This window comes from Bubalus bubalis, chromosome 9 (genome assembly GCF_019923935.1).
Source record: "Bubalus bubalis isolate 160015118507 breed Murrah chromosome 9, NDDB_SH_1, whole genome shotgun sequence".
Lineage (NCBI taxonomy): Eukaryota > Metazoa > Chordata > Mammalia > Artiodactyla > Bovidae > Bubalus > Bubalus bubalis.
Genome location: NC_059165.1, coordinates 46,138,262 through 46,157,317, shown reverse-complemented (window position 1 = coordinate 46,157,317; position 19,056 = coordinate 46,138,262). Strand labels below are relative to the sequence as shown.

At 45.4% G+C, this 19,056-nt stretch overlaps 1 protein-coding gene across 4 annotated transcripts in view; it reads left to right on the top strand.

Moving 5' to 3' along the window:
* GRIA1 (glutamate ionotropic receptor AMPA type subunit 1) overlaps positions 1-19,056 on the top strand; it is a 360,169-nt gene that overhangs the window by 241,002 nt on the left and 100,111 nt on the right. For all 4 annotated transcript variants that reach the window (XM_025292371.3, XM_025292374.3, XM_025292372.3 and 1 more), the window contains exons 7-8: positions 1,483-1,650; positions 10,297-10,401. In XM_025292371.3, the coding sequence (XP_025148156.1) occupies positions 1,483-1,650; positions 10,297-10,401 (273 nt within the window). The remainder of the gene's footprint in view (positions 1-1,482; positions 1,651-10,296; positions 10,402-19,056) is intronic.

Here is a 19,056-nt window from a genome sequence, read left to right as displayed (position 1 = left end):
TGACGCTTCCTAAGGCCCACTTGACTTCACATTCCAGGATGTCTGGCTCTAGGGGAGTGATCACACCATAGTAATTAACTGGGTCGTGAAGATCTTTTTTGTACAGTTCTTCTGTGTATTTTTGCCACCTCTTCTTAATATCTTCTACTTCTGTTAGGTCCATACCATTTCTGCCCTTTATTGAGCCCATCTTTGCATGAAATGTTCCCTTGGTATCTCGAATTTTCTTGAAGAGATCTCTAGCCTTTCCCATTCTATCAGTTTCCTCTATTTCTTTGCATTGATCACTAAGAAGGGCTTTCTTATCTCTCCTTGCTATTCTCTGGAACTCTGCTTTCAAATGGGTATATCTTTCCTTTCCTCCTTTCCTTTTCACTTCTCTTCTTTTCACAGCTATTATTAACATGTGACTATCCCACTCAATTTCCAAAAGATTGGAAATGATTATAAAGATACCAAATGTAATGTCTTTACTTTAAAAAGGAAGTGTTTGTGTGTCCAAACTCATGTCCAGTTCTTTACAACCCCATGGACTATAGCCTACCAGACTCCTTCTGACCATGGGATTTCCTAGACAAGAAAACTTGAGTGGATTGCCATTTCCTTCTCTAATGGATCTTCCCAACCCAGGGATTGAACCCATGTCTCCTGCTTGGCAGGTAGATTGTTTACCACTGTGCTACCAGGGAAGCCCCAAAAGCAAAAGGAACAAAGTTAAAAGCTGGAAAAATACCTATACATTTATTCTACACGACTGTACTGTGAACTTAGGATGTACCAGAGAACATGCTAGACATCAGAGACAAATTGATGAGAATAGATATGATTGCCAGTGCTGGAAAATGTTGTTCTGGATTGTTATCTTGCTTTTGTTTCAACATTTTAGTACCTTCTTAGGTAAGAGGGGGATAAAATTGAGGCTTAGCATGAGGAAGCACAAGAGGAAATTTTGTGGAATATAAACTTGCCACTTGAGTGAGCTGCATGCAGAAATAATTAAGAGCTTACCCTTCTCAGATTATTCTTTTTCTTTCTTTTACTGTCACCAGGGATGGTGGCGAAAACTGTTCTTCTTGGCTCCCAGTTGGTGACAGAGAGAAAACCAAGTTGTTTTCATGGACTGTATCAGACAGATACAGATGAGTTGTATTTAATTTAGATGTTTTGTATTCAAGATATGCCTCTTCCCCCAGATGAACCAACATTTTAACATGGATTGGATAGAAAATTCTAGAATTCTCTTTGAACCTCACAACCAGCAATAATACTGAACTCTGGAGTTCAGGATGGCAATATTGGCTAGGGAGGTGGAGCAGCAGGTGCTTCCTGGCTTACAGTGGCTCCCCGTCCCCACCATACCCCCCATCCCTGGCTCACTGCAGGCATCCTCATCACCAGGAGGCTCCTTCCCAGATACAGCTCCCACCCGCCTCCCTACCAGCTCTCTCTCTGACACCCAACTGTCTCTGTTCCTCCCACCAGTACACCTCTGCGCTCACCTACGATGGGGTGAAGGTGATGGCTGAGGCTTTCCAGAGCCTGCGGAGGCAGAGAATCGATATCTCCCGCCGGGGGAATGCTGGGGACTGCCTGGCTAATCCAGCTGTGCCCTGGGGCCAAGGCATCGACATCCAGAGAGCTCTGCAGCAGGTGAGGCTGGCATCAACGGTGGCCCCACCCTATGGGAGCCTCGCAGGGGATTTAAGCATCAGTGTCAGGCGGGATGTAGCTATTGGAAAAAAAAAAGGTGGAGCACACCTGAAGTTTGGACCACCACCGCATTGTTTGTGGCTCTGACATAAGAAAGATTGTGTAGAAATTTGAATAACAAAATGAAAAAACTTAATAGTATGGACTAGTCATTCCTGACAGCACAAGAGCTCTATTTTCTGCTTAGGGATTATGCTAAGAAGGGGAAGCCAGTGATGCTGTATTTGAAAGGGGACTTGAGATACACAAGGATGAAACTGAACCATTTTTGCAGGCTCTCAGAGACTCTGCTCTCTTGCCCTGATTTTCTAGATTTCTTCATTATCTTTGCTCTCTGTGCACATGTCAGGATGGGACCCTGAAAATGTTTCTCGACACTTCTGATTCTATTTTCTTGCTTCTCAGCATTGCACTCATCAATTTTGTTTGCACTTACGAATGGGCAAAGAACAGGGATATAAAATGGTCAGGATCTTCCTATCAACTGACTCTGCAGAGGATTCTGAGGTGGAATCCAGATTCAACAGGGAGGAATATAAGCACTCAGTGATATGTCTGCTGTGGAAGCAGGATGAGACAGATACACGTGAGCCATGTGTTTGACATTCCTGTTTTAGAAGGTTCTGGGGACTTGCCCAGCTTTATGATTCTCTGAACTCCTAGAAATCTCTAGAAGTTTCTAGAAGCACCTCAAGCACAGACTAGTTCTCCAAGTCCTGACACATACCACACTATATGATGCCTCTGATGCCTCCTGAGAGAGACCATATTTCCAAAGGGGACTGGGCACAGAGGGCAGGGCTCACTTCACAGGAATGTCCAAGTATCAGACACAGTGGCGAGCTGGCAACAGCAAAATGTTCTGGTGCAAATGACTCTCAGGATCTGCTCTCTCCCAGAGGGGAGCATTTCTGAATGAGGGAGAAATGTAGAGCAAAACATACAACTGTTCCCACTTGTTTTCAAGCCACACATGCACAGCTCTAGCGATTTACAACCTGGAGAAACACACAAGATGGCAATATCATCAGTTGTTCTTTAGCTCGGCTGAAGCGCCTGCACGTGGAGGAGAACACAGACTTCTGTCCTTTGGAATGAAGCAAAGCAACTGCCCTGTGGCTAAATGCAAACAGGTCCACCCACAGCCCTTTCTGCCCTACCCCCTGTCACTGTGCAGGGTGGCCCCGAATCCCTAGGCAGCAAGAGCCGGCAAGCCAGCAGCTTCAGAATGACTGCCAAAGGTGTGGTGGCAGATTGTGTGTGTGGCCAGATTGCCTTCTGGCTTATTTAAAATGCTCTTCCAGGCTCCACAGTCGAGACAGCTTCTGTTTGCAATGTGAAGCTGGTTTCAGAAGGTCCCAGGGACTTGCCCTCAGCTTCCCAGCCCTTCCAGCTCCCTTGCCTCTCTCATCTTAAGGATGTCCCTGGAAGGATATGCTGACATCACCATGACAGTGATGAAGCCTGGAGACAATGTGAGTGGCAGAAAGGACTCTTACTCAGGAGACCTGAGGTCCAAGACCAGCCAGGCCCTTGAGTTTCTCGGTGACCTTGAAATACTAATTCAGATCCCCCACACCCTTCTCTTTCCTCACCCATGACAATGAGGCAGTCAGAGAGACCATGCTCGGTTCTCACCTGGCTTACAAATTCTAAGCATCTAATTAATTTTCCTTACACTCTAACTCATGTCTTTCTGGTTGTACAATGCTCAGTCTTCTGTTTCTGCCTTCAGTGGGGTTGAGAGGAGGCAGTTGCTTTCATCAAAATAATAATGATCTCCTCTATACCAGGGGTCCCCAAATTCTAGGATCTAATGCCTGGTGATCCGAGGTGGAGCTGGTGTAATATTAATAACAATAGAAATAAGTACAAAATAAGTGTAATGCATTTGAATCATCCTGAAACCATGGCAGGGGCCACTACCCTGGTCATGGAAAAATTGTCTTCCACAAAACCGGTCCCTGGTGCCAGAAAAGATGAGAACCATGCTCTATACCATCTTGAGTCAAGACATGCGTGTGCCAGTCAGCTTGTTCCTGTGAGCCTACTGTATGCTCTGCCCTAGGACCAAGCTCTGGGGACAATTAGAGAAGGCAAGGCCTATCCTCAAGAAACTCTCTTTAGTCTCTATTGTGGCTAGAGGTAGGGTGGGGAGAACTAGCCGCAAAAACAAAAACAAAATATAATCAACATTCTGATCCGAAGATCAGCTGTTCAAACTGAATCAAATCTTTGTTTATCACTTCAAATCACAAAAATGTATGGCAGAAAGAGACCTGAGAAATGACGACTCCCACTTTTTCTTACATTAGAGATGAAGCAGCTGACCCAGAGTGGGCAGGAACTCCCCCAGGATCAGCTTAGCAGCCGAGACTGTAACAGACCCTGAACTGGGGCTCCTCCTCCTGCCCCTAGCCTGCCCTGTGGCCCCAGGGACCTTCGCTTGTACGTACTGAGCCTCAGGGCCTCCCACACACAGTCATGGCTGCTGTCTAGCCATTTCACCCTCTAGACCCATCTCTTTAAATAGCCATGCCACTAGGGAGAATCTGTGTGCCCACAGTAGACTTGGTAAATCCCAATGCCAGTCAGCCTTTGGACCCCAACTTGGGATCTCAAATCACTTCTACCCTGACCTCGGACCTTCAGGTCACAAGTGGGGAGGGATCTGAGGGTCAGCTTGTGGTCAAGCTGGGAAGTCTGTGAGTTAGACCAGGAGGAATAAGCACATTATTCTAAAACTGAGGGTCATACCAGCTATGACATGGCCAGGGCTCACTATGCACAAGGTTCTGAACATATTTTACATGACTGATCTCACTGAATCCCCTATAATATAACCCTCGGAGGTAGCTGGTTTTATTAACTGTGCTTTATAAATATACACACTGAGCTACACAGATGTTCAAGAATTCCCCCAGATTATACAGCTAGTTAGTGGTAAAAGTGGGATTCCACCCCACATCTCCTTGCTACCTCACTGTACCCTTAACTGCTCTGCTCTGAAGCCTCGAAGGCCCAGCCCAACAGATGAAAATGAGTTCTGGCCCAGCCAGCTATAGCACATGGCCTCGGCTCCCCCTCACCCCGCTACAGTTTTCCCAGGAGCAGGGTGAAGATAACTCAGCCGCCTGCCTGCCCCCATCTCCTCACCCTGCCTGACATCCAAGGAGCCACTCGGAATATTAATGATCCCACAATCCTGGAACTCCTCAACACTCCAGGAAAGAGGAAGCATTAGGGTACCTATAATTTGGCTTCTGGCTGGCAGAAAAGAGTGAATTCCCTAAGTCAGGCTTTCAGCATTTAGGTCATCGGCCCTTTGAGGATATGACAGGACAAAAAAAGCTTTGTACCTTTTCCCCAGAAAAATGCACACACGCACACATATATTTTTGCATGACCATGAGTCAGGGGAAACCACAGACACTTCCAGAAGCCAAGCTAAGAAATTAAAGAATTGAAGTTGAAGAACACCTGCCCTAAATAATGATCAGCCCTCTTATCGTTTGTGTTTGCAATCTGTCAGCCAATGATCACACCCATCAAAGTGAAGATTAACAGGGCACTTCACTAGATGAGGTCACGGCAGGGGGAGGGGAATAAGGGTATAAGACACAGTCCTGCAACTCAAACTGAAGACCCAGTGTTGAAGGAAAGATAAGCTCCTACAAAATAATAGCCATAAAGTTGTGGATTCAAAGCTAAATCACATACATAGACAGGCTGTTGATGCTCTGGATGGTCAGAAAAGAATGCTACGACTGAGGACTGTGGACATTACCAGACTATCTGTAGGCATGTGTCTGGGGCTTTAAATAGGATGACCATATAATTTATCATCCAACCTGGGACACTGGGGAATGAAAGGGAGAGCTATTACCAATTATCCCAGAACAAGAGATGTAGACTGGATCGATCCCAGGCAAACTGAGATGGATGGTCATGCATGCCATAAAGGAAGGATGACTTTAAACAAAGAGTGATTTGGGTTTTGGAGGGTCTGGGTGAGGATGTAAAGGGTACCAACAGGAGTCTACAGTGAGGGTACAAGGAGGACTTCGGGCCATTGTGCTTGGCTATTAATACGTTAGGAGGACAAGAGCGGGGCTCTCACCATGCCTCCACCAAGCACTATCTGGAGGATCCTGGATTAATTGCTCAACTTTTCTGGCATTAATTTCCTCACCTCTTAAATGAGTATAATCCTCATAACACTGCCTCCCTTTCTGGCTTGTGACAAGGCTCAAAAAGAAATTTTTTAAAGGATAATATATAAGTTTCTTTGAAGTTCAGAGCAACTGCCTGAGATAGCTAAAGCCAGGATTATTCTTCCCATTGATCAGGTGGGAAAGTGGAAGCTCAGAGGGATCCCAAGACTTGCTTGCCCCACTAGAATAACCAGCACCCTGGTCCACAGGCTCTGGCTTCCCACACCCAGTGGGCATTCAGGAGGAGAAGCCAAGAGAACAGACCCACCTCAAGGCAGCCACAAAGAGGCTGGAGAAGCCCCAGCCCAGGGTATCTCCACCCCCCGCCCCCCGCCCCAGGGCTGGAGATGCAGGAGTCAGTCGTCAGGGCTAACGGCTCAAGTAGTAAAAATGCCAACAAGCACTCTCCCGGCACCAGCAGGAAAGAACAAGCATGCTTCAGCATATCATGGATGGCAGACACTGAGCTGGCACCCAATGCAAATGACCAGAAATCCAAGGGTAAATCCCCATCTTTCATGGAGGGAGTCAGCAGGTGCCAGGATAGTGATAGGAGGTCCAAAAGGCAGGAACTCAGGGAGACTCCAGGTCTCCCTTGGCCTGACTCCTGTCACCCCAGAGTGGGGGTGGGAGGGAATGGGGGCTCAGAGGCTCAGTACTGATGGATAGGATGGCAGTTTCCAGATGTGGCCAAAGCATATGTTTCTGAGAAGCTTATCCCTCTAAGAGTCCAGACTGTCCTCATAAATGGTTTGGGGCTAATCTAGTCTCCTGACCTCCCCACCTTGCTCTGCCATCATGGAAGGGTAGTTCTAGGACATCTTCTTTCCCACACTATAATTTATCTCAGGGTGTGTACGTCCTGGCTTCTATAACTAGACAGTAAAGAGCCTTCAGCTCGCCAGGCCTCTCCTGACTTGCTGTGAATCCTGAACACAGGTGCCACAGCTCTGAGTCTCAATAATCCTACCTATACAATCAGCAAAATAAGCTCTGCTTTTGCCACTCACTGGGTTTCTGGGAACATCTCATAAGCAGCACCCTGTGAAACAGTGTGGCAATGTAAGAGGCCCTCAGGTCACAAAACTTTGCTGCTGCTGATTATTTTTTTTTGGAAACTGAGAAAGGCATGTATAAATGATAGCGACAAGACCCTCATTTGTGCTGAAAGGATCCCCTGCTGTGAGGTCACAACTTATCACGCCCATGTTAAATCTTATTGTACGTACTTCGTACCCACTGAACACAGCACAGCAGTAGGAGCAATAGTAATGATCATCATTATCTTCAGCATCACCGTCACTGAAATAACATACACCGTACATTGAACATTTATGTCCCAGACAATATGCTAAACACTTCAGTCCTTTGAAGAGGAAACTAGGAAACAGATAGGCCTAGTGACTTGTACAGAGGAATTAGAGCGTGGCCTGGGGAAGGTCCAGCTAGAATAGAGGGTGGCAGCTGAATGCGTGGAGAACACATGACTTTACACATTTCTGTGTCACCTCTCAGAGCCAAGGACAGTAGCGTGGTCCTCCATTTGAGAGGCCACTTGGTATATGAAGTGACGAAACCAGAATATGTCAGAAGCTCTGGATTTCAGACCTGCCTCGGACACTTGTAAGTCCTAAGTCATGAGCAAATCACTTTGCTATCCAGAGTCTGGGTTTCTGCCATGAAAGTGAAGAATGGGACTTCCCTGATGGTCCAGTGGCTGGGACTCCATGCTCCCAATGCAGGGGGCCCAGGTTTGATTCCTGGATGGGGAACTAGACCCCACATGCTGCAACTAAGACCTGACATAGCCAAATAAATAAAATAAATATTAAAAAAAGAAAGTGAAGATCCTAATCTCTCTCTAACCAACCTATCTCAGGGGTTCCTCTGAATGAAGATAAAGTAATATGTGCAAAATGTTTCATAAACACTTGGAAAATGGTGGTAATATTAATAACATTATTAGTAACAATAAAAATAAGAGCTAGCCTTTGTTGAATACTTGCCATGGGGCAAGCATTGATCAAAAAATATCTAATTTCATCCTTAAACCAACCTTAAGACATAATTAACCCTAATGGGTCCTATTAAACAAATGAGGAAACTGAGTCATAGAGGCATTAGGCAATTAGCATGTGAATTATGACATGATGATAATTAGTATGACACTTGACACTGGGGCCAAAAATAGATGCCTGTTTGAATCATTAATGACACATTTCTGTCCCTGCAAATCATCTGCACATCTGTTCCAGTCTATTTTTCCAAATGAGTCACACGAGCTGGCACATAGCAATGAATGGGAAGCTCAAGATGGGCCAGAGAGGACCAAGGAGGGAAGGTGAAGCTGCTGATGGGTTAAAACTGCTCCCGTCTCATTCCTTGTAGCAGGATCGGTGCTTTGCTTTCCCTTTGAAAAGCAAAAGTAGCCCAGATTTTCCAGAGTGAGAATTTCTCCAGATTTCACCTCAGAGAGTGAATGTATTGCATAATTTGTTCAGTGCTCTAGGCCTGTTGTGACCTCCCTACTGAGACTTCAAACCAGAAGGTGATGGGAAGGTCAGCCTGAAAAGAGACACACTTTTCTTTCTTTCTTCCTTCCTTTCTTTCTTTCTTTCCTTCCTTCCCTCACCCTCCCACACACCCCATCTTAAATACATATACACACCCAAGCTATTCTTATAACTTCCAGAGGCAGAGGGGTTGGCCATTCACTGTCAGAAAATGGTTACACCCTTCAAGCCTTCCTTTGAAGCCTATTTGAAGAGGGGGGAAACAAATAATGCTGGGTTAGAGACATTACTTTGCCCACAAAGGTCTGTATAGTCAAGGCTATGGTTTTTCCTGTGGTCATGTATGGATGTGAGAGTTGGACTGTGAAGAAAGCTGAGTGCTGAAGAATTGATGCTTTTGAACTGTGGTATTGGAGAAGACTCTTGAGAGTCCCTTGGACTGCAAGGACATCCAACCAGTCCATTCTGAAGGAGATCAGCCCTGGGATTTCTTTGGAAGGAATGATGCTAAAGCTGAAACTCCAGTACTTTGGCCACCTCACACGAAGAGTTGCCTCATTGGAAAAGACTCTGATGCTGGGAGGGATTGGGGGCAGGAGGAGAAGGGGACAACAGAGGATGAAATGGCTGGATGGCATCACTGATTTGATGGGCGTGAGTCTGGGTGAACTCCAGGAATTGGTGATGGACAGGGAGGCCTGGTGTGCTGCGATTCATGGGGTCGCAGAGTCAGACACGACTGAGCAACTGAACTGAACTGAACTTAGAGGGCAAGGTTCATATTGGTTACAGGTACAGACTCATCTCACTGGCCTTAGGCCAGACAAATCTGAGGAAATGTGATAGATTATGGTTGGAGAATGTGATTTCTAGTACCTGAGCTGATGACACGCAGCTAGACTCATCCCCAATTTGATAGTGGACCAATTTTATTGGTCACCTCCAGAGCAGCAGGCTTGGTCCCAAAGATCCTGGATGCTCCATGCTGACCGCTCACCCTTTAAAATAAGCCTGAAGATAGGAAGCCATGATAGTTTAATCTGACTCATTTGTGGAGAAGAAATCCTATGAGGCATATTTGGGGGCTTCCTATATACATGTTGATTCAACAGCTAAGACCTATTTAAAGTCCTACATGATCTGGTCTTACCATAAAGGGTTTCTCAGACGCTTTAAAGTTTGCATAGCACTTTCACATTTGCTGTGTCATGTAAGGTGGATGGAGCAGGAATTTTGGAAACTAGAGGCTTGGAGAGGCAATCATCCAGTCACTTGGCTGTTCAGAGGAAAACTGGGGTAAAACCCAGGTCACCGAATTCTATGTACTCAGGTTCCCAGGTATTTTATTCCCTGGCCTCACAAGGAATTACAAAGCAACACTGAGGCATGGCCCAAAGCATCACAAGGCTGGCTCCCAGTCCTGGGTCTTCCCCTGCCTCACCATGGAGGGCACAGCAGTCTCTTCCTTCATGGGCCTGCTTCAGTTTCCGCATCTGAAGGTGTGTGTCTGAGGAGCGGTGACTCTCATGGGGTGGTCCTGATAGGGGTACGGGACTGAGGATGGCATAGAGACTTCCTATGAAGATGGACTTCGATCCACTCTTACTGTTGGCCAAAGGCAATGGGTGAAGCAGTTCTCAGGAAGAATTTCATTTTAGTAGGAGAACTGTTCTCCAACAGTTATGCCTGCTCCAGACCATGGAGTAGAGAGGTGTTTAGGATTGATGCTACTCTAAGACCTCATCCCATGTAACTTTCTCAGGTTCTGGGCTTTCGGTTCAGCAGGAAAAGCCAGCAAATGAACAAACATGAAGTGCAACTTCAGAGTTCACTGGTCACCACCTGGCTTTTTCTTGCAGGTGCGGTTTGAAGGCTTGACAGGAAATGTGCAATTTAATGAGAAAGGACGGCGGACCAACTACACCCTCCACGTGATCGAAATGAAGCATGATGGCATCCGAAAGGTAAAGCTCCCTTTGCTTCCATTACACAGGGAGGAGAGGGCTGAACAGAGGCTCAGGCCGGAGCTGAGGGCCTGGGAAACCCACTGTTCTGGACTTGATCTCTTAGAAGAGAAGCAGGCAGTGAGGATTCTAATCTGGGCTCTGCTGCGAGCCAGCTAGGATTTTCGGCAAGTCAGTTGTTCCTCTGAGAATTGATTCACTGCAAAATGGAGATTAAAAAAAAAAATCTCTACCTTTGCCTTAGGGTGCTTGTAAAGATCCAAGGGATGGGAAAATATTTGTAAAAAATGAAGTAATAGATGTGTATAAAATGTCACTACTGTCCCTGAGGGGTTTCAAGTTAAGAACTTGAGAATGATGGTTTATTGAGGAAGTTAACCATGTTTCCCTAATCCACACTTGGTAGTATTCTCTCTCTCTCTCTCTCTCTCTCTCTCTCTCTCTCTCTCTGTGTATATATATATATATATATATATATATATATATATATATCAGTTCAGTCGCTCAGTCGTGTCCAACTCTTTGCGACCCCGTGAATCGCAGCATGCCAGGCCTCCCTGTCCATCACCAACTCCCGGAGTTCACCCAGACTCACGTCCATCGAGTCAGTGACACCATCCAGCCATCTCATCCTCTGTTGTCCCCTTCTTCTTCTGCCCTCAATCCCTCCCAGCATCAGAGTCTTTTCCAATGAGGCAACTCTTCGTGTGAGGTGGCCAAAGTACTGGAGTTTCAGCTTTAGCATCATTCCTTCCAAAGAAATCCCAGGGCTGATCTCCTTCAGAATGGATTGGTTGGATCTCCTTGCAGTCCAAGGGACTCTCAAGTGTCTTCTCCAACACCACAGTTCAAAAGCATCAATTCGTATATATATACACACACATACACACACACACACACACACACATACACGCTTACTAAACATTTTAGAACAACGTTCAAATTCTTGGAGAAGACATTCAGAATTCTACCAGACTCTGCATTCTGGCCTTGGCCAATTTCTCTGACCTTGATCCTTGACACTCACTTTCTTTGTCCTTCCACTCTAGTCATTCCAACCAACGTTCACTTCCAGGAAGATATCATGTTCTTTCTCACCGCTTCCCCCCCTCCAGCCTCCAAATGCATTCCCTCTGGCTGGGACTCTTCTATCTCATCCCCCAATTCTAGCCTGAATTCAGGAGTCAGGGTAAATGTTGCTCCCCAGGAAAGCTTTTCCTGGGCTTCCTTGTTACGCCTCATGGCCACCTCTACTTTACTGTCCCTGGCCTTCACCACATCCCTAGTTCCTTGGGGTGGCACAGTGGGGTAAGTAAGAGGCTGTGCATGCACAGTATGAAGCTGGTAGAGTGTCAGAGCATTAGCCCCAGAATCCTGGGATTCCATCCTGGCGTCACCACTTACCAGCCTGTGACTCGGGACAAGTAAATCAGGTTCTTTGTGCCTTAAGCGGGGATTAAATGATCTAATGGATGCAGAAGTTCTGAGGGCTGGGCCTGGCACATTGCAGACTAGGTCTTAGTCTCTCAAACTTGATTCTCTCTATGCCTGTGCTGTCAAATACAGCTGCCACTAGCCATGGTTGGCTATTTCATTTTAATCCTAAATAACGAAAATTGACAAGTCCCGCAGTTGCACTAGCCACACTTAAGTGCTCAATAGCCGCAGGTGGCTAGAGGCTGCCACACCAGACGGCACGGCTGTGGATCACGCCCATCGTCACTGCAGGCTCTACTGGACAGTGATGCTCATGTTCTCTATGCCAAGCCTGCGGGCTCCACAGTGCTCTGGGTGGTGTGGTGAGAAACACTGGCAGAATGGCTACAAGCGGGGGCACTGAAGACAGACACACAGGAATTAAGTCTCTGCCTCACTCTCTACTACACACATGACCTTGAACAGCTGAGCCTCCCAGAGCCCGTGACATCACCTCCAGATGGGGAATAATGCCCTTTATCTCACAGGACTTCCATCAACGCTGAGTGAAACAATGTCTGCTACCCCCTTGCCTGTGTGAAGGGGTCCCCAAAGCAGCCCCTGGCATGGATTGGGCATTCAACCCACGTTTTGTTTGTTTGTTTCAACTGCCTTCTTTGGGCCACAAGGATTTTTATATCAGCCTTGACTATGAGTGAGTCAGGCTGTGCAAGCCCATAGAATGGATAAATCAGCAAACCGAAATAACAGAGTAACTTTAAAATCCACGAGCAAATAGTTGTGCTTTATTTTTCAGGTCTGGGGGCTGTTTTTCAACTTCTTCCCAATGACTAAATCCTTTCTTTGAATGTAGGTTTAGGCAGCCTTTGGTTACAGGGAATCTGACTTTCAGAAAATCAATTCCGCCACATCTGTGGCTTCAGGTCTTTTACTCAATCAGCCTCCTAACAAAGTAATTTCTCAGATTCACGGGTAACTTGTTGTGCTGGTCTCAGTGAACAGTGTGTGGCCTTACCTGAGGTATGTAATAAAAAGGGACTGCTGCTGCTTAACTGGGAGCCTTGGGGACTCTCTCCTGATCTTTATTAGGCACGTATCCTGGCCACTGATCTGCCAACACACACTCTAGGTGTCTGGGTCCAATTTGACATCCTACTGAAATGTGTGTGGTCTCTGGGCATACGTTCATCCCACACTTCGGAGCTTCAAATGCCAGAATGTGCAGTGGCTCCAGTAAATCTAGAGCCTTGTGAAATGCCATTCAGAGATTCCACTTCGCCATGGGGTACTAATTCAAATAGGGATCTCTATTCAAATAAAATGCCTTGTCAAATTCAAGTAGGATCACAAATTCTTAGAGTGGCTGCCAAGAGAGAAGTGCAGGGAAATTCTTGAAGGTCTTTCATCAAGGGACCAGCATTAATGATGTAACCATCTTTTCTCATCACCATTGGTCCTGTAGCTATGTTTTGACTTAAAAAGGACAAGTCTCAACTTGAATTCAGTCACCCTTGCCCTGTCTCCAATTTTTCATTCCCAGTTATGACCCAAGTATAACTGGAAAGGAAGGACCAGGTAGGAAAGAAAGTGACACAAAGTCCTCCCTCTGTCAAAAGTAATTAAAAGTCCTGAAGCATTCACAGCCCTCCAGTCCAGACATCCTTTGGAAGTTTTTTCCTGAAATCTTTGCTACCCAACTTTAGACATACTGGTGGCGGTTTAGTCACTAAGTCGTGTCTGCCTCTTTGCGACCTTTACCACCAGGGAAGCTCCTTCGACATACTGAGTCCTGTTCTATTCTATCCAACCGCTTCTCTCCATTTCCACTGCTGACTCCAGAGCTCAAGCCACCTTCTACACCTGCCTAGACTCACACAGGAGCCTCCCTACTGGTCACTAGTCCTGCTGGCCAGGTTCTTGTCCCTCTACAAGGCTGTTTTTCAACACAAGAGCTGATCATCTTCAAATATATATCAGGTTATATTGCTTCTCTGCTTAAAGCCATTGACTGGCTTCCTACTGCAGGGGCTTCCCTGGTGGCTCAGATAGTAAAGAATCTGCTGCCTGCAATGCAGGAGACCCAGGTTCAATCCCTGGGTTAGAAAGGTCCCCTGGAGAAGGGCATAGTAACCCACTCCAGCATTCTTTCCTGGAGAATTCCATGGACAGAGGAGCCTGGTGGGCTACAGTCCATGGGGCCACAAAGAGTCAGACACGACTGAGCGACTAATACACCACTACAGGTAAAAGGTAACAGAACTCCTTACTGTGGCCTTCGGACCCAGATACTGCAGCCTTCTGAACTCTTGCTCCTCTTTCTCTAGCTCACAACTCCACAGCTACCCCAGAATGTCTGCTTCTTTACCCGTCATTCGCCATCACTGTGGTTTGATGTGCAATATCTCACCTTTTCATTCAAGTCTGGCCCCGCTGAAGTCACTCTGGAAAGGCCATTCCTGACCAAAATATCTAAAGTGATCCCCATCCACCGAGCACACTACCATTATCCTAATTTTTCATAGTGCTTCCCCCTTCTGAGATACTCTTGTTGGTTTACTGATCTCTATTGGGGCTGGTAAACTTCAGCCTGCAGGCCAAATCCAGCCAACTGCCTGTTTGTTTACAGCCCGTGAGCTAATGATTTTTACATTTTTAAATGGTTGAAGTAAATCAAAAGATGAATACTTCATGATATGTGAAAATTACATGAAATTAAAATTTCAGGGTCCATAAATAAAGTTGTGGGTTTTTGGGTTTTTTTTTTTGGAATACAGCCAAACTCATTTGTTTCAGTATTGGCTATGGCTGCTTCTGCACTGTGACAACAGAGATGGGTAGTTGCTACAGAGACTGTTTCATCCACAAAGCCTAAAGTATTTACTGTCTGGCGCTTTAAAGGTGAAGTCTGACAACCCCTGGTCTGAATATGTATTGTCTTTCTTCCCCTCCTCTCCACCTCCTTCCACTAAAATGTCAGCTCTCTAAACGCAGGGACATGGTTGTGTTATTTATTATGTCCTCAGTGCCGATAATATATTGATGCATAGTAAGCACATGCAAATAAGTGGTTGTTCATTAAATGAGCGGGCAGCATATTGAATGTTGCTTGGCAACCAGGAAGCATACTACTCTGGCCCATTTTCCCATAGATCTGCCAGTAAATAAGGAAAAAAAAATGCTGATAAATTTAATGAAATAACACCTCAAGCAGAATTCAGATAAAGTCACATGCAAACTTACAAAGTTCAAATTCTTTAAGTATGTTAGTTAAGGAGCAATAACAGATAAACTCTAAAAATCTCAGCTGTTTAATGCAACAGAGGTCTAATTCTTATTCACCCAGTGATCAGTTTGGGGGACTGGGGACTCTGGTTAAGACTCAGGCTTACGGAGGCTCCATTGTCTGTCTGGGTCTTCCGCCTATCAATAGCCAGCTAACAAGTGAGGAAGAAAGATATTAGAAACTGTGCTGGGGATTTGGGGGAGTCAGGTTAGGAGAGACATGCATCACTTCTGCGTTCCACTGGCCAACCCGATCTCCTGGCCCATCTAGACACACAGCAGGCTGGAAACTGCAATGGCAGTCTAAGTAACTACTTCCCACCATATCTGTAGGCTATGAATAGTGAACAAGAATCCTTGCTGGTCATCAGGTTGTCTCTGCCACAATAGGCAACTTCCTTTTAAAAACTTTATCATAATGGATCTCATTTTTGGCGGTCAGGAGTTGTGGCTTCCGAGGCAGCTTAGAGCTACAAATGATACAACTAAAAATGTGTCGATGTGATTTGATGACTGTGTAAGGTAGACCTATTGTATATACTGTTCAATGATCATCTTTTTAGGCTATATTTACTTTAAAAAATCTAATCTATCATCTCATGACAGACTCATTTCTATATTCAAAGAATCTTTAGAGGTAGATGGAAAACAGGAGATCAAAAATTCTAACTGGCTCCAGGAGAAGACCTGTCACTGTCAGAATTGCTTAAATCTTCTCTTGAACAGTGGGGCCCAATTTTTTACCAAACTACTAGCTCTGATTTACTTTGAGATAAAATCAAAGTTCCTCCATATCCTTAGTAGAGAATCAAAGGGCTGTATAATAATCCAGCCCATTTCTCTAAGAAAAGGAAATTTGCTCTCATCTCTGAAGTGCAATGTCTCTTCAAAAAACTTTGCCAGATCTCTTTTCATCAAAATGTGGAACTAGATTTCTCAGCCTCCTAGCTGACATGGGAGGCAAAGCTGGGTTTTGGCATCACCCTGCTCTTCTGACTGGTGATATTTTTTTATTTCCCTACAAAAGGGTTAGGAATAAAATAAACTTGCTTACAACATTTAAGTGTTCCTCTGGCTTTTGATATAAGCCAACCTAAACAATAATTTTTATAGATACCAATTTAACATTAGTGCTAGGATACTAACTCTGAAGAATCCTTACCCTTAAAAAAGTCTCTTTCTAAGCCATATAAATCTTGTCTACACAGATTTATCTTGCTTTTCCCTTCTTTCTTTAATCAAAACAGCTTGCAATTTTAGAGTGGTGTTTTGTGGGGTTTTGCACCATTTATCCTAGGACATGCTGCATATCAGGAGGGTTACATTGTCAAATGAGTTTGAGAAATGCTCCATAATATATACTTCTTTTGGAAACTGGCAACATTCAATAGCAAAATGAAACTGATATGTCCTATAGTACAGAAACCTGTTAGCCTTCAACTAGGCGTTACCCTACTGAATACCATTTTTTAGTTTAATAGCAACTTAATATGAACCACACACTATGATTATTGTTGTCAATGAACTAACTCATTTGGTTCTCACAGCCACCCTCTGAGACAGGTATTCTTGTTGTATCCCCTCTACAGGGCAGAGACTGAGGACCATTGAGGTCAGTTAACTGGCCCAAGTCATACAGTTAGTAATTAGGAAAGTCTGTCTTTTAAACCAGGTCTATCTGATGCCAAAGACCAATCTGTCTGTACCATCAAGCCCCCACTTTTAAAGATAATTCCCATGAAGGGACTTCCCTGGTGATCCAGTGGCTAAAACTTAGTGCTCCCAAAGCAGGGGGTCTCGGTTTCAACCGTGGTCAGGAAATTCGATCCCACACGCCTCAACTAAGAGTTCCCAAGTCACAACTAAGACCCGGTGCAGTCAAATACGTAAGACAGTTTTTTTTTTAATATTTGAAAAACTCTATCAAAACTCAATAGATTTTAGAGAACTTAGTTGCATGTCAAAGGAGGCAGCTACGTTGATACTGATGGTACAACTGATGGTTGTAGAGATTAGTAAGAACAGCTGAGCTGGTGACAAATCATGAAGAGGGTAGAAGGAAGAAAGAAAAAAAAGGGAAGGAAGGAAGAAAAAGGAGGAGGAAGTGGGAGGGAAAGGGCATGAAGACACCATGGCATCATTTGCAGGAGGAAAAAATGGTAATTAAATTTGCTAGATCATCTCCTAACTTTGTACTATATTAAACAATACTACTTCTGAGGTCCACGACCTGGCTTCTGTGCTTTGCCACTCATCTGCTATATAAACTTCATAAGCTTGATCATCTGATCTCCCCAAACCTCAGTTTTCTCATCTGTAAAACAGGGAAAATAATTCCCAGCCTGTCTGTGTTATCTGAATAGTGTGAGGAGCAAAACAGTTAAGTGTTGGCTAAGTAGTTTGGACATTATTTTTCTAAACTTGCACCACGATATACTACAATAATGGTTTGAAACATTTATTTCTCAATTAAAGGTCTCCTTGTAAAAATGAACTCTTAAGGGGAATCCCAAAGTGTGAAATTGATTAAAAGCAGAGCTGACGGTTGAATCAGGGATGAAGAACCGATAGCTTCCTCCATCTTCCCTGACCCCTTGCCCACATCCCAAGGAAGTGGCAAAGGGGCTTCACAGGTGCCCTAGGGCCCCGTGAAGCACAGGCCTAGCAAAGCAAGTTCGCACTGTGGTCTTCAGCAGGTCCCCTAGTGCCTGAGCCTCTGTTTCCCTCTATAAAAAGAAGAGGTTAGAAGAAATGATTCTTCAAGCCTCTTCCAGCTCTGATATTTTGGAAATCTACATTTCTAGTTCTTGTCTTTAGAGAGAAATGTCTCCCTCCAAGCTAACTGAAAGTGCCCCCACATGAGCAGCATGGTACCCAAGCCTGCAGGAGGGCAAATCCTGACCCAGTGTTCTGAGAGACAGCTTCCCGCCTGCCTTCACACCTCTGAACTGTCTCAGCATGAACAGGATCCACTGTCTCCATGCTGGATCCACTCATTCTCTCAATAAACCTTCTTCCCTGAACTGCTTCTCTGTGGAACAATGGGCAGCCTGGAATGAATAGACCTCTAGCTTTGTTCCCGAGGAGCACCATGGAGAGACGGGGACAGATGTAACAACAGCTAGACCATGGGGCCAGTGGGAACCAACACGAGGCACTCAGGGTCAGCTGGCAGCCTAGCAGAGCACGGACACACACAGCCGTGGCCAGCCTGCCCCGCTCCAATCCTGGTTCCACAGCTCTCCTGCAGCCTTGGGAAAGTTATTCCACTTCCGCGCATCTCAGTTTCTTCACATTGAAAATGGGAGTGATAATTAATTACCCACTTCATAGGTTTTGAGGAGGACGAGAGAAGTTAAAACATTAAAAAAAAAAAAACACTTAGTATTAATATTTATTTGTTTGGCTGCACTGGGTCTTAGCTGCGGCACACAGGTTCTTCCGCGGCACGTGTGAAGTCCTAGTTGCAGCATGTGGGATCTAGTTCCCTGACCAAAGATCAAGCCTGGGACCCTGCAATTGGAGTTCGGAGTCTTAGCCACTGGACCACCAGGGAAGTCCCTAAAAAAACACTTAGAAGAGTGCCTAAAATACAATAAGCACCCAAATACTGTTAAGCGACATGCTTTCCAGCCCAGGGCTAAGTCCCCTCTGGTGGTGAAAAGCTGCCCCTGGAGACAGATGACCAGGGTTCCTGGCCAGCCTCAGCCATTTAGCTGCATCACCACCCTCACCATGCAGGTTAACAAACTCCTGTAAGCCAGATGCAGCGGCACAAAGCCTGTCACACACAGCCTCTGACAGAGCAAGAATATGACTGGTGTTGGCAATTAATACTGTTGCTGTTAAGGGCAGTGAGATCGCAGGGAGAACTATCTATTTCTAGCTGAGGGGACTGGGAAAAACATCACGGTGAAGATGACCTTTGAGTGGACG